This window comes from Apium graveolens, chromosome 6 (genome assembly GCF_009905375.1).
Source record: "Apium graveolens cultivar Ventura chromosome 6, ASM990537v1, whole genome shotgun sequence".
Lineage (NCBI taxonomy): Eukaryota > Viridiplantae > Streptophyta > Magnoliopsida > Apiales > Apiaceae > Apium > Apium graveolens.
Genome location: NC_133652.1, coordinates 171,154,348 through 171,168,184, shown reverse-complemented (window position 1 = coordinate 171,168,184; position 13,837 = coordinate 171,154,348). Strand labels below are relative to the sequence as shown.

At 41.0% G+C, this 13,837-nt stretch overlaps 1 protein-coding gene across 1 annotated transcript; it reads left to right on the top strand.

The window, feature by feature from the left end:
• The first annotated feature begins 6,588 nt into the window (after positions 1 to 6,588).
• LOC141665590 (uncharacterized) lies at positions 6,589 to 7,761 on the top strand. Its single transcript, XM_074471579.1, has one exon. The coding sequence runs from the start codon at positions 6,589 to 6,591 to the stop codon at positions 7,759 to 7,761; it is 1,173 nt and encodes a 390-aa protein (XP_074327680.1).
• The last annotated feature ends 6,076 nt before the right edge of the window (positions 7,762 to 13,837 follow it).

The window sequence follows — 13,837 nt, the reverse complement described above, 5'->3', positions numbered from 1 at the left end:
GATGAAATAAGAGTACATAACACTACCAATGATCCGACTTCCTTAAGTGAACCAGGTGTTGGAGCAACTCCTGAAAGATTGAATCAACTTGAATCTGTATAAATGGTTTACCATACCTTTTTGAAAGAACATATCTTGTTATATTCTATGACAGATGGAAGGGTATACCAGATTAAGCAGAATGCTATACCACTGAAGTATTTTGAGGAACTGGAACATGTTCTATTTCTACTTCAAGTGAAAGACAGATTAACATATAGTGTTGCAGGGTATATAAAGTCTCAAATTTAAAGACAGAAGAAGCTTTATTCTGTAAAGTCTGACAGCACATACTGTCCCAAGTACAGAGATTATAAAGGTGATATTGTCGAAATGAAGCCTAACTCTGCTAAGATTATAACTACTTTTCTGGGTTATAAAGCTGTGGAATTCAATCTAGAGTCTGACAAGGCATATCTGATCAGACTAGATCAGGAGATAAGAAAAGCTAAGACAAATGATCTCAGAGCTGCTATTTTTCAAACTGGAGAAGATACAGCTGAATTGATAAATGCTAAAAGGAGAATGGTTAATGAACTTGAATATGCTGAGAGATGTTTGTTGAAGAACTATCTCTGAACAACTCCTGATATCAAAGAGATCAGAAATTGAAGCCAAGTCAAAGATCTACAACTGCTTAAATTCTGAAGTGTATACAAACGGAAGCTGTTATCAGAAGTTTAAGATGGTAAAGCTGAAAGGGCTGTAAGTTGTAGTTATCTAGTCAAATTCTCATACATTTGTACTTAATGTTTTTGACATCATCAAATATCTGTTGAACTTGTATATTATGCTAATTTACAAGTTGGGGGAGATTGTTAGATATATTTGATAATGTCATGTGTAATATGATTTTTGTTTAGTTTTCAGATCTTACTTAACAGGACAAATCAGTACTTTACTGGAAATCAGCACTTATACTAAAGACAGAACTTAAGATATCAGAACTTAAGTTATCAGAACTTAAGTGATCATAAGATATTTATCAGGAGATAATATCAGGAGTTAAGATGACTTTCAGATAAGACAGGCGGCTGTTTGAAAGGAAAGAAGATCGAGACTAAGACAGAAAGAATTATGCATGAAGAAAGAATTCTATGAAGAATAGAATACTTGGAAGAAAAGATAACTAGTTGATATATTTTAGGAAGCAGAATTATATTCCATATCAATTAGAACTTATCTTGTAACTGTGTAGTATATAAATACAGGCATAGGGTTTACACTATAAGTGTTATAATTATCGAAGTTATTATTCTTTGTAACCCTAGCAGCTCTCGTGATAATTTGTTCATCACTGAGAGAGGACAGTTCCATATTGTAACAGAGTTTATTGTGTTGAATAAAATCTGTTTTCTATTACTTGAGTTCTTATATTTGATTTGATTGTGCTAATCACTGTATTCAACCCCCTTATACAGTATGTGTGACCTAACAAGTTCAGATCAAGAACAAGTTTCGAAAACTTGTTGACCAGATGGCAAGGTTTGATATAACTACTGTGGATCAAAGCATTAAGAATCCCAAACAGTCCTTTGTTGCTCTCCATGAAGTTGTCTAGAATCACATCACTATTACTAATGAGACAAGGCTCAAACTGGATCAACTGTATCAGGCTAGGTATACACCTTCAACTCTGTTAATGGAAGGTATCAAGGAATCTGTACAAGCTACATTTGGTGCTCCTGGCCCCTCAAGCTCCAAACCATCCGTGTCAACATCAACCAATCTATAAATTCAAGCCCTTTAAACTCAGGTTTCTACTCTGCAATCATCCAATGATTCATTAACAACTCAAGTCCCTCAACTCACAGCTCTAGTACAAAGTCAACAGGATGACATCCAAACTCTGGTGGAATCTCATAAGCATCTTCAAATGTAAACTTCTGTAGCTTTGGGAGCCATCACGGGGCTCTGAAAATTCCATTACCTGCACTTCCAGAAGCTGTTAGGCCCGAAATTCCTACACCTCTCATCTTGCCTGCTAACAAGACTAAGGGGGAGATAGAGGCTAGGTTACTAAGATCATCTTTCCAAGCTCAAAAAGGCAAATCCAAGGAAACTGAATAGCAAGTTGATGTTGGAATGGAGAGGCTACTAAAAGCAGCTGAGGGACCTAGTCTCAGCAAAGAATTTGATGAATTGCTAAAGGCTCTCAGGACTTCTCCAACCAACAACTTCTTCACATACAAAAAGGCCTTGGACAAGATAATAAATTTCATAAGGGTGATCTTGGTGACAAAGGACAACTTTCAGGAGAAAATGATTATTGTCAATATAAATGACTCAGGTGTAGATAGGTGTATACAGATGTCCCTTAACTATCTCATAACAAGAAGCGCATCTGAATTGGACATTCTGATCAACAAAGTCAACATAATAATTCATGAAGACACTCTCTTGCTAAATGAATTGAAGAAGGCTCAAGTAGCTGCTTTTCCAGAAGCATATTTACAACCAAGCAAGGGAGTGGTATACATCTGTCCAACCATCAAACATTGCAAATATTTCCAAATTCCTAAGCAATATGTCATGGAAAACAAGAAGCTGATAATGACTTTGGAGACAGACTTGAAGATAAAGTAGTACAAGACTGTTGAAGATGAAGACATGATCAAGTTGTTGGGAAGATATCTAAAAGATGCTGAAACCAAGTTGCCCGAAACTCAAATCTATACTAATGGTGACTTGGATGATGTTGAGTAGAAGAAATATGATCAAAAACCTTCTAGCTCGAATCCAAGTCAACCTTCAAAGGCAACTGGCAGCAAGACAGAAGACAAGAAGAGAGATGATAAGAATAGGGGAGATGAAAGAAGAAAGAAGAAGGAAGATGTGAAGGCTCAAAGAAAAATGTTTTAGTAAACCAAATCCAACATGCTCAAACCACTAAACCTACAAGCTCAAACATTCAACTGCCCTTGACCTCTAAGCCTAAAATTTTGTATAAAAAAAATGCAAACACTCTACTTAAAATACCAATCACCTTTAGCCAAATCACTCTAAAGAAAATTTCAAACCTACCTTCATTTAAGCCACCTATCAAAACTCATTTTAAAACTGTTGGGAGAAAACCAAAGAAACTGCAAGTTGAAAAGAGGGCCATCTGGTATTGTTTTGAGGAGACTGATTTTCTACCACTAAATTGGTGCATCACAAATGATGACTACTTTCAACAATTAGCTGAAGAAATGGTCAAAGTTTGGGTTGTATCATTGAGGGAAGTCATAATTTATTATCAAGATGGCTCATACACTTTACTTGGAAGGGATTTAATGGACACACTTTCAACCACAGAAATCAGAAGGGTGATTAGCTTGATGAAGGATAAGGATACTAGTACAAGAGCATGTAGGGCTGTGTTTTATGTATGGATGAAAGTAAGAGATGAAAGAAGAGCAAAAGAAAAGGCTGAAAAGGATGAAAGGGATAGGAAATATGAAAAAGAAATTGCATTATTTGAACAAAGATCAAATGAGCTCAAGGCAAAGGGGATGAACAAAATTTCTAAGGATGGACATTTTCTGAACATAAAAGTTGGCAAATATTCAAGATTCAGAGTTGGTTACTTGAATGGATATTCACTGGACGATTGGCTCAAGCTTGTGGAAACTCTAAGAGGGACACAAATCATAGAGGAACTTCAAGTACTTGTAAATCTAAAGGACCTCATTAGAAAGGAATAAGCTATGAGAATTTCATGTGATGAATATACATAACAAACTCATATAATCAATCAGTATATTAAAGTTGTATATGTGCTCTGTTAATTTTATGTAATCTTTTATTGTTTTGTTGGAACTTGGGGTTAGTCTTGTTACCAGACATTAAATTGTGATATGCAGTCTTCTCACAAATTAGGGGAGATTGTTGTGCAAGACATTCCTGTATCACAACAAGACTAAGTAATATTGACAATCCTAAGATTTAGTTGTATGATAGTCTAAATCTGTATTTTGTATTGTATTACTTGAGTCTATAAAATTGTTAAAGATTAGACTGGAATATTTTTCTGTGAACAGTCTCAAGCCTAAGAATAAACTATGAATGAAGATCAACAAGATCATGCCTCAGAGAAAAGGTGAAGAAGCTTGGAGTTGAATAAATCTATTTTAGGAAAAATGTTCTAAGTCAAGATATTTACAAGTCACAGATCAAGTAATATAGAGAAGTCATTAAAAAACTCCAGAATGACTTATCGAGAAGTCCAAGTTGGCTTATAGAGAAGTCCCGAGATTCGACAAGTCAAATGAAGATATGAAAATTGGAGATTTCGACAAGTCAATCTCTCATTAGAGATCTCAGAGATATCTACAAGTCAAAATGTATATAGAGATCTCTGAGATATCGACAAGTCATTTTGCATATAGAGAACTCAAAGATATCGACAAGTCAAAATAAGGATATGAAGATTAGGGATATCGACAAGTAAATTTCTCATTAGAGATCTCAGAGATATCGACAAGTCAAAATGGTTATAGAGATCTCAGAGATATTGACAAGTCATTTCTACATGCAGAGTTTTGGATACCTCGACAAGCCAAGTTCACGTATAGAGAACTCAGAGACCTCGACAAGTCAAAGACACTTATAGAGAACTAAGAGATCTCAATAAGCCATTATACTTATCGAGATGTCAATTTTCTATACAACAAACTAGAGACCTCGATATGAAAATCAAGTACAGAATGTATACAAGTTAAAGATTCAAGATTATCAATCAACAAACGATCTAATCACTTAGATTGAAAAGTCTAAAAAAGTAGCTTGAAGAGTGCAATATCAAGTGCCAAGATTAACTGACAAAGGAAAGTCACAGACCTACAAGATTTGCAAAGATTCACTAAGCCAGAAATGGAAAGCTTTAGAGATAACTTAAAGTAGGGTTTAGTACATCTTAATGCATGATGTGTAAACCTGTGTTTACTAATCTATAAAGTAAACATCGGTCTTTTATTTTCGTAGTAACAAACATATCTAGATTTTCTTGTAACTCTCTCAAGATAGAAGCTGAGTTCTTTACTTAAAAAAGAACCCAAAAATTTGTGGGGAAGACATACTTAATTTTAAACAAAGTTATGTGAGTTTTGAAAATAATGTGTTTCTTGGGCATGCTTTATTAATTCTGTTAAACACAATATCTCTACAAATTAATCTGCATAATAATTTGAAAAATGCTAAAATATCTAAAACATATTTACCGCCCTGTGTTGTATTCGGTATCTAGCTGCCCTGCTACGGTGCAAGTTCATACACCGACAATATGAAGCTGAGTTCCGGTATAAATTTAAGTAATTTTATAAATTAAGTGCATTTTGCAAATAAACTTATTGAACATACCACCTCATATTTCACACAGGTGCAAGTATGTGTGGATGCCCAAAAAATTGAAAGAAGTGGCAACCCATAAGCCCGGCAAAGAATTTCAGATGTCATGATCCAGGTTACATTCATTAAGCAGTAAAGATGGAAAACGTTCAGCAAAACACCTGAGGTATGTTAGCTGGCTGAAATTAAAAATTCAATTTCTTTTTGGTCCTTAGTTCAAGGAAGTGGACAATTGAAATTCTCTAACAAAATTAAGTTAGTCATGTGTTTCTGCAAGGAGATTGAATTTATAGACATGATTATGTCTCGTGCCTTTCAAAACAATTCTTGATGTGGTATATTTAGTTTTATTCAATATTAAAAAATTTGGTAACCCTTTTAAATTTTTGGTTCCATCTTTGTGGTTGCTGTTGGACTTGTTGTGGGTAAGTGTTGGACCAAGACAAGGCGGCCCAAAGGAATTATAGTTAGAATAGTTGTAATACATTATGTAAAGCCCAAGAAGGCCCAATTTGTAAGAAAAAAGCCCATTTGGGACTTAGTATAAATAAAAGACAACAATCCCATTTGAAGGGGTTGGCAAATTAAGCAAAGAAGATCATCTCCTAAAACTATAATCTAATAAGTAATAATAACATTATTAGAACATCATTTGGCGTTAGAAGGAGCTTTGCTTTAACAAGATCCAACCAGAAGATGATTGTAGAAGAGCTTGATCCGGGAACCGCCGGACCGACTTAGGTGAAGGAGCTGAAATGCAGGAGGAAATCGCCCAGATGCGTACCTTGATGAGAAATCAGGCAGGCTTTGAAACCATTTCCGAAAGCCCCCTATCATTAGTGCTCGAGAAGGCGCGCATCGACAGGACATTGAAGACACCTGCTCTCGATCATTTTGACGAATCCTCGGACCCGTTAGCATTCCTAAACACATTTGATGGTCGCATGGCTTTCTTCGGCCATTCGGAGATCGCTAGGTGTCAGTTCTTCTCCACTTGCCTCCAAGGCACGGCTCTGCGATGGTACAGTAACTTGCCACCTCGGTCAATCGACTCATGGACAACTCTGAAAAGCAAGTTTCAGGCCCGATTTTCCAGCAACTACAAAGGAATCAAAGTTACAGCATCATTGATGACAATGCACCAACGCTCTGGCGAAAGTCTCAGAAGTTTCCTAACCAGGTTCAGAGAAGAGAGCAGAAATTCCAGACTTAATAGAACAGATGGCTATCAATTTCCTGACAGTCGGCATCGATAAGTCTAGGCATGGCCTTCTTTTAGAAGAGATCTTTGAAAAAAGGCCGAAAACTTTACAGGCCGCGTTCCAGATTATAGAACACCGCATGATGCTTCAAGAAGCGGTAAGCTGTATACAGTCTCCACGGAGGTCATCAAAATATGAACGACGCCGAAGCTACAGTCCACGTTCCCCCGCGAGGGAAAGGCGCCGAGAGCGCCGTAGGTCTCCCCCACCACGCACTTCGGACCTTCCCCCAAGGGATAGAAGGGAAAGAGATTGGCAATCCCATAATCGATCTGAAAAAGAGTTCACTAAACTCAACACCGAAAAAATGACAATTTTGGCGGTGTTAAAAATAGAACCGGATTATCGCCCTCCAAGACCCATGAAACCAGGAAGACCCCCAAGCTCCAGATATTGTGAATATCATGAAGACACTGGCCATACAACGGAGCAATGTTTTCAGCTTAGCAACCTCATCGAAGGAAAAATTCGTCGAGGACAACTAGTCCATTATGTGCAACACGATGATGAACCCAGACGCCACCATCGAGGCGAAGACGATCGAGTAATCGACGTTATTTTTGGTGGCGTAGCCGCCGGAGGTCTGTCCCACAACTCTCGTAAGATTTATGCTCGAGAAGTCTTTAATGTCAATCCCTCGATAGCTAAACGCCCTCGAACGAATCCCTCCCCAGTCATCTCTTTCTCCGATGATGATTATCGTCCCGGTCTCATCGAAGGCCATCAAGATGCTCTTGTCATCACAACACGTGTGGGAAACAACACGGTTAAGAAAATGCTGGTCGATAATGGTAGCTCTGTCGACGTGTTATATCATCACGCTTTTTCCCGAATGGACATAGGAGATAGAAGACTTGAGAACTCCCGAACCCCGTTATACGGGTTTACAGGCAATGAGGTTCACGTGGTAGGAACCATCGACATGCCAGTACTTTTCGGTTCCCCACCCTGTCATATTTGGAAAATGGTCAAATTCCATGTGATTAGTGCTTCCTCAAGCTTTAACGCTATTTTGGGACGAACAACGATCACCGCACTCCGAGCTATAACATCTATCTCCCACTTAAAAATGAAATTCCCCACAGATTTCGGCGTGGGAGAAATGATTGGTGATCAGGTAACAGCAAGATAATGCTACCTAACCACAGTCTCTCCAAGGAAGAAGACAGAGGAAGAGTTAGAAGTCAATCAGGTACTTGACATTGACCCAAGAGAATTGATCGACACATCCACATGCAATTCATGCTCCCCTCTCGAGGAAACAGAAGATATAGAAGTATTTGAAGGAAACCCCGATAAAACAACAAGAATTGGCAAGAATCTCTCATCGGACCTCAAAAAAGAAATCACAAACCTCATCCGGGAATTCTATGATATTTTTGCTTGGGCCCCAACAGACATGCCTGGCATCCCAGAGACCATTGCTCGACATTCATTGCACATCAGTAGGGACACCAGGCCTGTGCGACAGAAACAACGCATATTCTCGGCCGAGAAAAGAGCAGCCATCGACCAAGAGGTCAACAGACTCCTCAACGCCGGTTTCATCGAGCCCGTGCAATTCCCCACATGGATATCAAACGTGGTTCTAGTTAAAAAGAGCAATGGGAAGTGGAGAATGTGCATTGATTACTCAGATGTGAATAGGGCATGCCCCAAAGATTTTTACCCTTTGCCCAACATCGACCAACTCATCGACGCCACAGCGGGAAATGAACTCCTGTCCTTTATGGACGCCTTTTCGGGATATAATCAAATTAAAATGGATTCCCATGACTGGAAACAAACCGCTTTCATCACTCACAGGGGGGTCTTTGGATACAAAGTAATGTCCTTCAGGTTAATCAATGCGGGCGCTACTTTTCAGCAGACGATGGATAAAATTTTCTCCTCGCAGATAGGGAGAAACATGCTAATATACGTCGATGACATGATCACAAAGTCAAAAGTTGCCTTCGACCATGTGACATACCTTCGAGAAACGTTCACCAACGCAAGGGCAAGTAACATGCGACTGAACCCTACAAAGTGTTCCTTTGGCCTTACTGCAGGAAAATTTTTGGGGTTCCTGATTACCCAGAAAGGCATCGAAGCCGATCCAGCTCAGACAAAAGCTATTCTATAATTGAGCAAACCAAGATCCATTAAAGACTTATAAAAGCTCACAGGGTGTATAGCCGCTCTTCGGAGGTTCATCCCTCAATCTTCGAAGAGGTGCCTACCATTTTTCTCTGCAATGAAAAAAGCTTCCAGATCATCACAGTTTAAATGGAACGAAGATTGTGAGAGAAATTTCACGGAGTTAAAGATGTTTTTGACAAATCCTCCAGTTTTAACACGACCTTTAATAGGTGAGCCGCTACGGGTATATCTCTCAGCTTCCGCCGAAACTGTCGCGGCAGTATTGGTCCGTGTCGATGAGGGAAAAGATGTCCCTGTGTATTACATCAGTCACTCACTCTGAGATGCAGAAACAAGATACCCTCAAGTCGAGAAACTCGTATACGCTCTCGTTGTCGCGAGTCATAAGCTACGTCATTATTTTCAAGCAAGAGAAATCCATGTTCTGACCAATCTTCCCCTGAAAAGAATCCTGCACAAGCCCGGCATAACAGGCAGGCTCGCTGCTTGGACCATCGAGTTAAGCCAGTTCTACATCGAGTATAAACCTCGAACGGCGATCAAGGCCCAAGTTCTCTCAGATTTCGTCGCCGAATGCCAGTTCCAATCCAAGACACACAAACCTGAAGAGAATCAGTCTCGTCCATGGCTTCTATTCGTTGATGGTTCCTCGACATCCAACTCAGGAGGAGCAGGGGTCATAATAATCAGTCCAGGAGGATTTAAAATTCAACAGGCTCTCAAGTTCAGGTTCTCCACCACAAACAATGTGGCCGAGTACGAGGCACTCATCGCCGGGCTAAAGCTCGCATCCGATCTCGAAGCAGAGGTCATTGACATATTTGGGGATTCTCAGTTGGTTTCCAAACAGATAAGTGGCGAATTTAAGACGCATAATGAAAGGATGGCCCGATATTTAACAAGAACACAAGAGCTTCTTAGCAAATTCCCTTCATGGAAAATGTCAAACGTCGACAGGGAAGAGAACCAGTGGGCCGACTCTCTAGCCAAACTAGCCTCTTCCAACCTCCCCACTAATCTCAGCCCAACATACGTCGACATTTTGGAGACCCCCTCCATCGACGAAGTATCAATCAATCAGATCCAGGCTAGGTTCGACTGGCGCCAACCCTTCCTTGAGTACATTATCGACAACAAGTTGCCTGAGCATAAGTCCGAAGCCCGCACTCTTATGTTCAAAGCCAGGAACTACTGTGTTGTGGGTTCGGAGTTATATCGACGTGCCCTCTCTGAGCCTCTACTCCGTTGCTTGTCTCCAGAAGATTCCCTCCAAGCGATCGTAGAAATACACACGGGAATCTGTGGTGAGCACCTAGGAGGGAAAACATTAGCCCTCAAAATTATCCGACAAGGTCTGTTCTGGCCTACAATTCGGAAAGATTGTGAAGATTACGTCAAAAAATGTCAAGCATGTCAGCTTCATGGAAATGTAAATCGTCGACCCACGACTGAGCTAAACTCTACTCTCAGCCCATGCCCCTTTTTCCAATGGGGAATAGATATTGTGGGTCCCTTTCCAAAATCCAAAAATCAGTGCCAATACATCGTAGTCGCCGTGGATTACGCAACCAAATGGGTCGAAGCAAAACCCCTTGCTAAAATTCGAGAAAAAGAGATGATAGAATTCTTTATGGAGTAAATTGTCTTTCGCTTTGGGATCCCCAGAATCTTAGTCTCTGATAATGGTACTCAGTTTGTTGGGAAATAGTTTGAGGAAACACTGCTTGAATTAAAAGTCCAGCATATCAAAGCATCTGTAGCATACCCTCAAGCAAATGGACTAGCAGAAGTAACAAATAGAACCATCCTACAAGGCTTGAAGAAAAGAATTGAAAAAATACCCCGATGTTGGGTCGATGAACTCCCGAATGTATTGTGGTCGTATAGGACAACTCCCCGAAGTGCGACGGGCGAAACTCCTTTCCGACTTGCCTACGGAGTCGATGCCGTCATACCTGTTGAGATAAGTCTCACCTCACCACGAGTCGACGCATTCGATCCTGCTCTATCTCTCGCGGGCCTTCGCCTTCACAATGATCTGTTAGAAGAAACAAGGGAAGAATCCCGAATGCGGATGATCGCCCAGCAAGAAAAAACTACAAGGTACTTCAACAAAAAAGTCAAACCCAAAGACTTCAAGGTCAACGACCTCGTCCTAAGAGATTCCGCAGCATCACAACCCACTGTCTCAGGAAAATTCAAACCAGCATGGGAAGGCCCTTATCGGATCTCGAGACTTGTAAGTGCGGGGACCTATGAGCTTGCTCACCTCGACGGGAAACCCATCAAGAATGGCTGGAATGGAATTCACCTCAAAAAGTTCTATCAGTAATTTGATCTCAGTTGTAACTTGTTATCTTGAGGCAGTAAATGCCATTTCAAAGACAAACCCTCGATGCAATGGGGGTCGTTACGAGGCTCCCACCGAGGGGTGATTAAGTTATGATGAACAAATTCCTTTAATTTGGAAAGAACATAGACTTTCACTTTCTTCGTTCCTTACGTAACTAAAAAAAAATATAACACAAATAATCGGAGACTCGAAAATCATTCATCTCTAGGCAAATATTTATACAGCCTCTTCACGTCGACGATCTGGGCAATAAAATCTCTCTCATAATGTAAACCCTCGACCACAAACTTGATAAACGGCTTAATATTTCAAACTCGAGACAAATAGATGATAAAACCAGCCAATATGCAACTGCTTACAACATGGAAATAAACTTAAACAATGGATCGCGTATCTTAAACTTGCTACAAATCCATCATCCGGTGTTATCAATAAAATTCTTAAACACATAAAAACATTCAAATCCGGTTACAAAAAACCATAGGGCATACCCTGCCTTCATGCATTATCACCCTTCGACGCTAGGTCACGAAGATAGTCATCGAAGGCATGACCCTCGATGGCAAAACCAACCTCTTCCATCCGTCGGAGACATCGTCCGTAACCGTCGCCCAGAGCATCAGCGATATCTTCAACAGCTTTCTCTACTTCTTTCTTCGAGTCTTCATTTTCCTTCACTATCAACTTGTAAGAGCTATCCATTCCTTCGACCTGTCGGTCCAAGCCTTGGCGCTTGCTTTTTTCCTCATCAAGCTCCCTTTCCACCTTGAGAAGTCGGCCCTCGAGTTCTCGTACCCTCCCACTCGATACATGTTCAGCAGCCTCCATCTCAGCAACCTTCTTTGATAATGCAGAATTTGCCTTAGACAAATCAGCCACCCTATGCTCGAGTTCCGCAAAACCCACCGCAATCTTCTTCTTTTCCCCCTTCAAGGCAGCAACCTCAGCTTCGAGCTTAGAACAAGCCTCACCATCAATATCAGCGTTGTAATCCTCCAGTATATGCATAAAATCGGAAAGAAACTACAAAAAAAGGGGGACATGAAAACAAAGTCAACAACTATGACTATGAACGACTATGACTGAACATGAAAACAAAGGTACATGCACATAAAAAAGAGAGAGAAGGGAATGCACGTACCCGCCCAGCCCGGCTCTTACATCGGTCAACAAGGTCCTCGCGCTTCCTCCCATCATAAGCAACCGAATCTTGAGGTAGGTTAAAGAGATTAAGTGCTCTCAAGGGCACGGTGGATCCACCCGTCCATCGCTCCGTGGGCTGGATCTCGACCTTCACCACCTCCTTCTTCGAACGAGGGTCGACAGTTTTTCCCATATAAACCCTTGCCCCGGCAATGGTCACAGTCCTGTTCACTCCCTCGACTTCGCCCTCCCGTCCACCAAAAACTACCTCATCATCCTCCCTCCGAAGCCGCTTTCGAGGATTACCTCCCACGCGGACGAGATCTGAAACAACCCTCTCATTGTCTTCAATCACCTTGTTTCCCTGGTCATCGAGCAACTCAATTGAAACTGAATGAGGAACCCCCGACGGTCCAGGCCTGGCCGCATCAGCAGGCTTCCTCGTGGCGCGCTGCAACAACAACATCATTGCCTTATCCATTCCTCCTCGAATCCCGCTGTCTAAAATCTTTTTAAGTCAAGCACCTCCCACTACAAAAAAAAACAAACAAAACAAAACAACAAGTCAGCCACCCTATATATAGGCACATACGAAAATAAAATAAACAAGAGCCAACGATGACAAGTACAAAAACTAAGTACATGAACAAAATAAGGGCAATAACAAATAAAACATCCCCCTTACAATCGTGCATCTCTAAAAAACCAGAGTCCTTCAAATCTAAGTGTGTATACCACGTCCTCGACCCATGAAACTCATCGAGGTAGGCAGTATCGTGTTTCTCCATGTTATTTAAATAATCAATCGTGCCCTGACTAACTTTCCCGCAAGGCTTTACAAATTCCAAATCAGGACCCCCAACGTACAGCCATTGGGAGTGATAACCGGAGTTCGATGACCTAACGCTAACAATCTTCATCCTTCGATGTCGGGAGTCGAAATATACTTGACCGCCATAGTACCGCACACCATAAATAGAGAAAAACAATTTCAGAGTCGGCGATCGACCCTTATCACAGCACAACGCCACAAAACCACTTAACTGAGCAATAGAATTCGGTGTCAGCTGCCCTAGACCACAACCGATAGCCTCATACATCGTCAGGAAGAAAGGATGCATCGGCAAACGAAGGCCAAACTGAAACATAATCATCGCAACCCCATGCATCCCGAACTCGGGTATCATCCCAACCCTCTCATCTGCTGTCGGCACTCGATACCGATATCCGTTAGATAAATCCATGTAACTCTCCAACTTACTCACGGGCGGATCGACGGTGATATAGTAACTAAGATAATTCAGACTAAGCTTGCCCTCAAATTCGATCCTACCTAACCGAAGACTTTCCTCGACCGTTCTATTTCTGAGTTCCAGGGTACGAGGACTTAGGGGTGGAGAAGGCATAAGACCTGTAGGCACCCCCTTCAAAAACTCATCGCTCCCTAAGAAATCAAAAGATCCACACTAACCTAGATCCGGGATCTCTAGATTATCCAAGTTCAAAATAGACTCCTCGTCACCCTCCTCTAATGGTCGCTTCCCGGGGTCCCGATTGGAGGCACTATGCG

Coding starts and splice junctions, on each gene's coding strand:
- LOC141665590 (XM_074471579.1), top strand. CDS start 6,589: ATGGCTATCAATTTCCTGACAGTCGGCATCGATAAGTCTAGGCATGGC.